General features: G+C 37.1%; 1 protein-coding gene and 1 long non-coding RNA gene across 2 annotated transcripts; both read right to left on the bottom strand.

Moving 5' to 3' along the window:
• Positions 1-6,960: 6,960 nt before the first annotated feature.
• LOC104440266 lies at positions 6,961-7,987 on the bottom strand. The gene is made up of 4 exons (XM_039309900.1): positions 7,768-7,987; positions 7,644-7,691; positions 7,315-7,575; positions 6,961-7,098 (listed from the first exon to the last, which is right to left on the bottom strand). Exons 1-4 carry the CDS (start codon positions 7,963-7,965, stop codon positions 6,961-6,963), a joined length of 645 nt encoding a protein of 214 aa, XP_039165834.1. The 5' UTR covers positions 7,966-7,987.
• Positions 7,988-8,491: 504 nt separating this feature from the next.
• LOC104438116 lies at positions 8,492-9,520 on the bottom strand. The gene is made up of 3 exons (XR_005549106.1): positions 9,325-9,520; positions 9,171-9,230; positions 8,492-8,792 (listed from the first exon to the last, which is right to left on the bottom strand). It is a non-coding gene; the product is annotated as an uncharacterized LOC104438116 (long non-coding RNA).
• Between the last annotated feature and the right edge of the window lie 1,667 nt (positions 9,521-11,187).

Below are 11,187 nucleotides of genomic sequence, written 5' to 3' on the forward strand. Positions count from 1 at the left end.
AGTTCTTATTGTACGAACTTTACTTATAAAATTTTCTTTTAAGTATGCACATATGACCACGTTGAAAATATTTTTCTTCACGCACCATTATCAAAATTAAATTGATGAGCATTTCATGAGAATGAGAATAAAATATCAAGTTTATATATTATAAAAATAAAAAATAAAAAAAGTACTTAAAAAAATTTGATACAAACTTTACTTACAAAATTTTCTACCAAGTATGCCATATGATCATGTTCAAAATGTTTGTCTTCACTCACCATGAACAAAATAAAATTAATGAGCATCTCATGAGAATGAGAATTCAATATCAAGTTTAAACTTTATTAAAAAAAGCATTTTTTGAAAAATTTAAAACAGAAATTTTGTTCAGTTTACTAAACATATTTCTGTTCTTTTTTCATTCTAGAACAGAAATTGAGTGCAGCTTATCAAACGTGTTTCTGTGTTTTTTTTTTTTTTTTTTTTTTTTTTTTTTTTTTTTTTTTTTCTTCTTTTTTTTTTTTTTCAAGAACAGTTTTTTTTTTACACTTACCAAACGCGTTCTTTTGTTCAAAACTGTTCCCAGAATAGAAATATATATATATTTTTTATTTATTTATTTTGTTCCCTTGAACAATTTTTGAACAGAAACGTTACCAAACCCGCCCTTAAGTTTCCTTTCTTCTTTTGTTTGCTAGCCATTGGCCATTGGCCATCACCAAGCGGGCCGGCATGGCCTAGGCGAGGGTTGCCATCGCTCGCCAAAGGTAAGGCAAGATTGGGCAAGCCCTATCTAGAGCTCCCCTTGACAAATCTGGCGAGACCAGTCCTCGCTTGGGCCAAGGTGGCCTTGTTGAGCATTACCTTCACCTAAGTGACACCTGATGAGGTTGCCTAACCTAGGTGAGGGCCGACCTCAACATATTTGGCGAGGGGAGCCGACAAGACCGCCCTGGCCTAGGCAAGGGCCGACCTCACCCAATCTAGCAAGGCTATCCTAGCCTAGGCAAGGTCTGACCTCACTGGATTTGGTGAGGGGAGCCCTCATTGCGGCTCGCCTCGGCCAAGTCTCTCCTTTGGTGGGCAACAACAATCCTCACCCAAGCAAGGTCAACTCACCCTGCCATTGCTTGTGACCGGTCACTAGCAAAAGGAATAAGAAAAGAAAAAAAGAACAGACAAATAATTAAAAAATAAAAAATATATATTACAATATTATTAAAAATTATTCATGTTAGTCATAGCCATACTATGTAAGTTAATCGACCTTCACGTCAGCAAATCTAGTTAAAATTAACCAGAAGGACAAAATTGGTAGTAAGTCAAAAAGTTTAGGACTAAATTGACATAATCAAAAGGTTTATGATTAAATCATAATCAATGCAATAAGTTTAGTAATTTTTGTAAAACTTTTACCAAGAGCAAAATGGGCAAGCCTAGAGAAGCAATTCCCTTCTTGAACCCGGCCCACTAAATCCTATCATTTTCATATAGAAACGTAATTTTATTTTTTTTTAATCATTGTGGGGCTTGAACATGGATCTTCCCGCCCTACCCATTAATCATCAGCTCAAATCTTGCGCTTTCGAACTCTCATTTCACATTTTCGTGTCCACAATGAATTAAAGGGAAAGAGCCACGTGACGAGTTCACTCCAACTTGGGAGACCCTTGTTTTATATTCGTCTGACGATGACCTAGAGGGCACAAGGGCCACTAGCTCTTTCTGGAGCATTAAAAAATCGTTTGCGTTTCCGGTCAACGCATTCAACGGTCTTGATCCTTCGTCGGCGGGAACGGTCGAATTCTCCTCCGGTTTCTTTCCCTCGGGGTCTTTGTCCTTTCATACCATCCATCGTCATGCACATTTTTCAGATTGTCTAAATCTTCAACATCATTTTTATAATTTAATTTATTGCCACCAATTATTTTTATAATTAAGCACCGATGTCTATCTTCTTTCAAAATGCATAGTCAACGAACTGTTGTTTCGGGGAGCAAAAGGTGAAACCTGGTGTATTCGCAGAGAGAGCTGCAGCACATAGAGAAACAATGTGATTTGTTGGTATAAACATGAATGGAGAGGTTCACTGGAAGAGGGATTGACATGATCGTAGGTTAAGATAGAGAATATAAAATTGTGATGCGAATGGCCTTCTCTGATTGGATGATGAAAGTATATTTATATTGATGCCTCAAAACTAATTTAGAATGTAAGGGGGGCTTCTATTGTCTCCTGAGAGACGATACACCGTTCTAAAAGCGTCGTACCTCCAACACAAAATAAGTTAGCTCATAAATAGTTCAAATGAATCCTCAAGAGTTTGATCCTTGAGTATTTGGAGAAGTGTCCATAGATTTAATCACTTGATATGGCAAAGAAGGATGAACTGGATTTGAGGGTTGAAGGAAAGGAATACCAGAGAGCAATCTAGAATAGTCATTCATTTGAAAATTACCCTAATATTTATCAAACCGAATTACATTTTGCTTGAATATTTGTTATCGCGTAGATTACACGGACGAAATTTATCAGTTAAATTACAAAGGTTTTTTTTTGTCATGTCTTGAGTTTATCACTAGCTGTTTAATTTACTTAAATATAATTCATTTTGGAACATGAATCATGTTGCCTAAAAAAAAAAAAAAAAACATCCGTACTAACTTAATACAAAGGATGAGATATCGGATATATGTCGTTAATTGATCTGTTCGATTTCATATACGTATCGGGCAAATTTGATCTTATCTGGTTGCTAGCAACAGCTATCAATCATGTCAAAGTTAACATTTATATGGGGACTAATCAATGTGCAACAACTTATGATGAAAGATGCGATTTGGGTTGGGTTTTGGCGGACTCGAAGAGCAATCTCCATTGGATCCAGTAGAGTTAATCATGCAATCGCTCATTTTTTCTCAAAGCACCAAGGACTGACAAAGTTCTACTTTTTCTCGTGAGCGTGGGGCTATCAAAGATTAGGTAATAGCTTGAATTTTTCCCCAGGGTGGGCTCTACTTATAATAGAATGGTCGAGGTCATCGAAATGGGCTGGGATATCGTTTGACCTGTGATTTGAAGTTCAGCTACGGATCCGTAATGCACTCGATCGAATTTTAAAGTTATATGAAGAAAAAATGTATTGCGACTCTCTCTTTTGTGTTTCTGCCCATGTCGTACCAGGAAATTTCTCAGGTGAACGCATGCACTAGAAGCACAAAGAAGGCCAGCGCTGGTCGACCTTAGGGATTCATGATGATGGTCAGGACCTGTTCTGATGTCAAAAAAATTCCGTGGGACTACTATGGAGTGTTCTAAAAATTCAAATTGTAATATAACGAAAGTGATTTTGATTTTTATATAAAGTCGACTTGTTTTTGGCACGTGCTGTAACACCAGCAAACCATGTATCAATGTCTATGACTCAATTGGACATAAAATTATATGCACAAACACACACACACATTAGATTTCCTTCTTCCTTTTTTTTTTTTTTTTTTTTTTTTTTTTTGTGAACTGGGATTAATTAAATCTATTAGAGTGATTTCAAGATGTCAAATTAAAAACAAAGAACACGTGCAAGTCCTGGCAAAGAGAGAATGAACAACACCGCTCTAGCTATAATTTATGTTTAATATAAGCTTGTGCAAGAACTCTTTTGCTATATTATTTAACATCACATTGGATCTCAAAGCAAATGGAGCCAGATATTCAAGGGATTATTTATTTCGAAATCCAATATGATATTGTCAATTTTACTAGATAATAAACAAATAAAATTTAGATATCTAGCATTTTTCAAAAGAAAGAGGATTTTTCTTTCCAACGTTACATGAAAAGAATCCCATAATCTACAATATCACCTGAAAGAGTCACGAAGATATTTTGGAATGCTCCTGGATCACAATATATTTCCACCCATTGAAATCAACTATTTTTAATCATCTTATCTTCTTTTGACCATAGTTTGTGTTAAAATACACATGTGAGTTGCGTTAGAAAAGTCATACATTAAATAATTGGTATGTATAATAGTTAATATATTTCAATTGACTTATAACTTATTCACTTAGACTTTTAAGTGAATGGCAATCTCCTCAGATGAGGTATCAGACTTCTATTGGTGGGCCTCCAACCTGTTCTAATGTTTGGTGAGTATCTCAAGGAAGAATTGTGGTTACCAGCCCAGTTTCCGAATATGTGGGCCCTCCTCATTAAGAGTTATCTCAGTTGGCTCATAATTCATAAGCTTAAATTTTTGAGTAATTTAGCTCTCTCTTGGCAATCTTTCAAGTGAATGTATTAGGTTTCTACTATGCTTTCCTAATAGTTTAAGTGGACGAAGCAATTTTTTCCAAACCAAAATTTTCGGTATGTGCATGGAGATTTTTTATGTGAATTTCACCGTGTAATTCCGAGACTCCTTTCATAAATTAGCGGATTGATTTGCAACCATCCAGTTTAATATGCATGATCAATTGAAGCTTGCACTGATATGGTGAGCACGTGAGCATCTCTCATCATCACCACCACATCATCACTTTACATATTGACGTCATAATATAATAATGATGTTAACAAGCTTCTTTCCTTTAATGCCACGGACCATATAGCCCAACCTAATGAGCTAAGACGCTAGATGAATCTCCTTTTAGATATAACCCGTCTTTTAAAAAAAAAAAAAAAAATTGGGCCAAATTATATGATTCACCTTCAAGTAGATGAGTAATCTGCTGCTTATATAAATGAAGATAAAGTTTATATACAAATTGTCCCATAAAATGCACAAACATTGGCTTGAGTCTCAATTCTGCACTATATTTACTTTTGTCTCATAAAAATACATCAACTTTAGTTTGTCTTTTGATTCTACGCCAACTTTTTTTCCCTCAAAGAAAGTACAAATTTCAGTTGGTACCCAAATCGCCCCATTAAACGTGATTGCTAAATTCAGAATCAAATGGGTTGTGTCAAATTATCTTGCAGCATAATCACATAGGCTAAGCGGTGGTGTGGCTGCTATTAATCTAGCATTGTCCTATCTGCCTTTGTTGCTGTCGTTTCATGCTCAGTTGCTGGTTGAATTTGTGTAATGAAACACAGACCCGGTTTTTCAATTTCGTGCCTTTATCAAAAAAATTGAGTCCTAGTAGATGTCCCAGACTTTAGTATCAGAATTTTTTTTATTTTTTATTGTTTGGCCGGAAAGAGCCACCGATCTTTTCCACGAGTTGAGAATACTCGGCGAAGGTGGGTTTGGGCGTGTACATGTTGGCGTTCTTGAAGATGGGACCAAAGTAGCTGTGAAAGTTCTGAAGAATTAGGATTAACAGGACGGCCGGGAATTTTTAGCTGAAGTCGATATGCCATCGCAGGAATCTTGTCAAGCTGATCGGTATATGTCCAGAGGAACGTGTCCACTGCCTTGTTTGCAAACTTTTTTCCGAATGGCTTTGTGGAATCTGATTTGCATGGCGAGTGTAAATGAATACGCAACTTCTCTAGGGTTACATACTATTGTCTCGCTCTTCATTCTGCTCACGAGGTGTAAAGCCAATGTCCATTTTCCCATGCTTTCAGGAGTTGGCAAGGAAGCTGCCCGACCAGAATGGAGCGCTAGGATGAAGGTAGCACTTCGTGTTGCTCGTGGTTTAGCCTATTTGCATGGGGACTCGAGCACCTGTGTGATGCATGGGGACTTCAAGGCCAGCAACACGTTATTGGAACATGATTTTTCGCCCAAAGTGTCAGATTTCGGTTTGGCTCGCACCAATATACATAAGAAAAACAGGCGCATCTCTATGGGAACCTTTGGGTTAGGAAACTCCTCTCTTGTTGAAATAGTTCCTTTGATTTCTGATCTCGTATTCTTTGATTAATTCTAAATGTGTCGGTCGTAAATGCTGGTTTAAAGCAGCATAAGATCACTAATTATGAGGTTTCTTGGGAAGATTCTGTATCCTATTCTCTGGAACGTCAATCTTAAAGTCACAAGGTGAATCTAAAACAAACTCTGTTCTTGCTAACTTTCACTTGACTTATGGTCTCAAGAGACGTGCAGAAGTATCTGTTTGCCTTATAGGCAATTTATTATTTTTTAATGTTTGGCCGTTGAGACGTAACCTTTGAGATTCTAAGTCGTTTGCCGTGAGGCATCTAACTTGGTCATCTTGTCACAATATTGAAAAGTCTCCGCATGTCCGTTTCATTCAGGTACCTCGATCCTCCTCACTTCACTGTCCCGCCAGGTGCCTGGCGTCCTGGCGCTATTCACCAAAGAAACGTCAACCTCGCTGCGGTGATCGCAGAGAGACCTGAGAGAGGCTAAAGTTTGATGGCTATGTTTTTTATGGAATTGGTGTTGGTGCTGAAGTGCACCGTGCGCAGTTGCCGGGTGAGCAGTTAGGAAGGGATGATGCGATGGAGAAGAAGCGGAGCATGAGGATCATGAAAGTGCAGGAGTAATCGATGGCAATGCGGCAAGATGGCGGAGGTCAAAGCCATACAGTTGGATGAGAGGATGAGGTGCAAGTGTCGGTGGGTGAAGACTGATTTGAAGTTTGTGCTTCCATTAAACTGAAATAGTTCTTTGCTCGGTGTTGCTGCATATGAAGTTCCTTGTGTTAGGCCATTACTTGGGTGGCTATCTTGTGTAGTATAGAGAATTTGTGTGGATCATTGCTTTATTTGAATGGATGAACCCTATTGACTGTTGATGGCCATCTTGCCAATTCTTTGAAGAATTGGGTTCACCTTGATACAACAATTAGCAATGAATTAATCGCTCACTGCTTGGGAGAAAATACCAATTGACCCATAGAGTTAAGGTGTGCACTTGACAATATAGATTAAACTTTGGTACAAGTATGGCTAATGCCGTACCTCAATAGTCTTAAAACATGAGTAAACACCATGATTAACAAGTGCAAAAAAATATCGCATCACCATATGTCCTTGTTCAAGTGATAGCACAAGTCAATTCCAAATCTTCACAGGACGGAAGAGGCGAGGCCAATAGGTGGATTCAACCATTTCAACATACAAGGGAAGCTTTAGTATTGCAGACAATATGACAGGGATGACCACCAACAAAGTAATGGGGATGTAAATCCACTTCCATCGTTTGCTTAGGACAATCACAAGAGCAGAGCCAAAAGCCACGAGTATGAAGAAGAAAGAGAGGAAGAGAAAAGTGAGGCCCAGTATCATTTTTCTTGGTAGTGAATGAAGAAAATCTTCTGCGGCATAGCGTGAGGTTAGGATAGCCAAGAACATCGAGGTGGCGGTGACAGAGGAGAAGAGAGATAAAGCGTTTGCAACGGTAAATACCAAGAATGAGTCCCCTTTTTGAAAGACCGGGTTACCCCTATCGTTGCTTCCAGGTACTGTAAAAGCTGCAGCAAAAGCTACTGTAAAGATGAGGGTTGATATGACGCTACAAGATGATGACGTATCCTTCATCCATTGCCCCGCCTCTTTGACCAAATCTTTTCGCTGTTCTACAAAAACTCCCCAGTATGTCTTCCCGCTCCTTTGTTTTGTTTCTTTCAATTCCAGACTTTTAGAAGGACTGCTCTTATCTTCTTTTACCTTCATCGATCAACGCAAATGTAAATTAAAGAGCGAAAAGGGTAGCAAAACAAATAAGGTGAACTGACCTCAAATTTTAGACTTTTTATCAAAGGAGGACTCTTATCTTCCAGCACCTTCAGAAAATAAAGGACACCTATCAATGTGATTGTAAGTAAATTAAAGAGTGGCAAGCAAATATGGTGAACCAACCTCAAACCATTGAAGTTCCCTTTGCATAAGAAAAGCTGCTCCAGAAACATCTGCTGGTACGTATCCTGGGGACCATTCTACTACTGCCGCCATCAGGTCGCAGTTCCTCTGAATATCGTACCTCAAATTTGGGATTGTGTTGTATCCATTCATTAGTCTAAATAACTCAACATGCCTTCCCTTCACAATTTCTTTCATCAGTTCTTTTGTGAATTGTTTATTCCACATCAACTCCAGAGAATGCTCAAGACATAACTTGACTATTTCGGAGATTCCGCCTAGATGCAGCATCAAGGACAATGGTCGAAGTCAATTTGAGTATTTCAGGTGCTTTCATACGAGCCTTCCTCTCGTTTAAAGTTAGTTTTGCTAACTCAAGCAAGCATTCGTGGCTTACTTTCAATTCTCCAATCCTTTTGATAAAACGTGCTGCACAAACATCAGATAAGCAATTTTGCCAGCAATAAAGAATCAAAGGATATGGAGGCTTTCACATTTGTGCCGTGTTCTTACGTATATAGTAGTTGAGAAGAGAATGATGAATTCAAGATATTAATCGAGGAAGCAAACTTCATATGGCTTGAAAATCAAAATGCATGTATCAGAGAACAGATGGATCCATTGATGAACATACAAAATATCATGAGATAAAAAAAAAAGAAAAAAAAAGAAAGAGTTTTGAAAAATGGGTAGATTCAATGACAGATCAATAGATATGTTTTCAAACTGATTAGTTTTACATATTCTCTTGATGGGATACATGTCAATTAGACTTTGAATTGAATGGAATCTAATCATATCGTAGTATACAAATCAAGAGCCGATTCATATTGATAACTATGATCTCAACGGGATATGTCAATAATATCAATTTACAATTTAAGATAGATATCTCTACCCATGGATGAAATAAGGTCCTTTTTCTATAGATACCATGGCATGTTTTTTGTCTAAAGATACCATGGCAGTTAGTGTACCTGGTTTTGTGGCAACATTCCAGAGTAATGTCTTGAACCGGTGAGTCGCTGGTGTCACCACCATTAAGAGGAAAGAAAAATCATGTTAGCAAATTATAAATTGATGATGAACAAAAAGATACATATCAGCGCATGTAATTAAATTTATTAATGCTCGAATATGTGAGAAAAACAAATTGGATCAATCAACCTCAATAATCTGAGATCCAAATCTATTCTCGATAATTCTACTTGACAATTTGACTTGCCTAAGTAACTCAAACTAACTTTATAAATGTTAAATTAGATATTAAGTTGTACCACACATCATGATTTAGATATTAATATTATACCCTATCCCCTAACTTTTTTTTTGTGAAGAAGATCTATGAATGATATGCTTTTTGTCATGTTAGTCCATCCATCAATCAGATTTAACAGAGATACCTCGAGCCATCTTCATGTCTTTGGTGTTGTCAAATGGTGTATCAACCAAGCAAGGGACACCTAAAAAGGGAACAGATAGAGTGAACCCTGTGTGGATGAGTTGTTTGAATTGTACAAATCTAGCAAAAGCAAAAGAAGCGCAAGAAGTACCTACATTGGTAAATACATTTTTCCCAAAAATTGAGTTTAGCTCCACTACGGTAGTAGGACTTCACATGCACAAAGACTTCCAACAGGCCATTGTTTTGGGTATCAACCGACGTCGCTAAGTCACGGTATTGGTGAGCTAAATACAAGAGTATGTCTTTTGGGACACGAACAGAAAAGTAAATTAAAGTGAACAGTGAATTAAATTAAAGTGAACAGTTAATTAATTGAGATAAGAAAAGTGAGTGTGAAATCCTACCCAAATGGCTGGCCTTAATAAGGTTCATCATGATATCATTACGAGAGGGGTATGTTATACGCTTGGCCAGGTACCAGATAACCTCCTTTTGCTTAGGAATACTTCTCGTAGCAGACAACAGGGCATCGTGTACCGTAGATTCACCACGGACTTTTTCAAGTTGTTCTATTGATTCCTTTGCCCTCCTTATTCTTCCTTTCTGGGCGGCAACGCAGAAGGCTTGATCTAAGCCGCGAGCTTTAAGTTCCCGAGGGATGCGCTTTAGCAGTTTCTCCACCAATTCATCTTGTCCAGTCACAGCCGCAATATTGAGCACAGTAAAGTCACCATCACCATCTTCTATGGTCATAAGTTGGGCCGTCATTGCTTCGGGATCTTTAGTGAGGATTCTCTCTATCGCTTTCCAATCACCTTTTAATGTGGCTTCAAACAATTGTCGATAATTTTCATCAACCACCGGTGGCGGCTCGACTGCAAATATTGCACATTAAAAGTCCTCAGTCTTTAAAACTTCCTGCTTTTACGATGATGCAAAACAAGGGGCAGTCCTTTACTCAACATTGCTGTTCCTGTGAGTGTCTTTCTTTACTGTTTGGAAGTCTAAAGTTTTTTTTTTTTTGGTTGGGCTTTGTCAATTACAATTCAAGATATTCTTATGATTTTAAAAACTATGAAAATATTATATTTGAATTTTTATGTCAGCATTTGGACCCCGTGAAGTTTAAAATGTTTTGTATTACACAAAGTCAAAATCCAAGAAACACAATATTTATGAAAAAGGAAAAATTAATGGTTCAAAGTGACAAACCCCTGGGTGTTTTGTAACCGTCTTGGGATGCTTTATCAGTCACTGTGTCTTTTGAACTCCAGTCTAGGTGAATCTCTTTGCAACCAAAAAGAGAAATGAACACAAATAACCTTAAAAATAATAATTAATTACACCTTGTATACTATAGATCATCTATTCCAGACTGATCAAGCTCATTCATTGCATGAAATTTTCTGTATTGAATTTAGATAGCGAACTTTTAAACAAGAAAAATTACACGTTAAAATGAAGGAAGGTCCTGAATTTTTTTTTTCGAGATAAGTATTATTTCATCAATTAGTTTTTTGGGACCTTCAAACTGTCATATCTTGGACAATGTGTTTTTAGTGAGTTCTTATTTTTCATTGCCATTGATCGTATCCGCTATATCATTAATAACTAATGAGCACGATCTTTTACTCTTTCGAGGTATTTTTTTTTTTTTTTTGGGATTTCTTTGTATTAATTCAAGATATTATTCAAATTTTAAAAATTATGAGAAGATTAAATTTGAATTCATATCTCAGCATTTGTATGCTGTAAAATTTAAAAAGTTTCAGAGTAAAATAAACCAAGATGCATCCTCCAACACAAGATTAATGAAAAATAACAATTAGAAGTTTAAAGCGAAACAACTTTAGTTGGTTTGCGATTGCCTTGGAAAAGCTTTGTCAGTTGCCGTGCCTTCTGGATTTACATTTAAGAGAATGTCTTTAATAACAACAGGAGAGGATAAAGATACGACAAGTGTTAAAAATTTTATATGAGCGTCATAACTTTTTTTTTCCATCACTCAAGTGTCA

The sequence above is a fragment of the Eucalyptus grandis genome, chromosome 3 (assembly GCF_016545825.1).
Source record: "Eucalyptus grandis isolate ANBG69807.140 chromosome 3, ASM1654582v1, whole genome shotgun sequence".
In the NCBI taxonomy this organism is placed as follows: domain Eukaryota; kingdom Viridiplantae; phylum Streptophyta; class Magnoliopsida; order Myrtales; family Myrtaceae; genus Eucalyptus; species Eucalyptus grandis.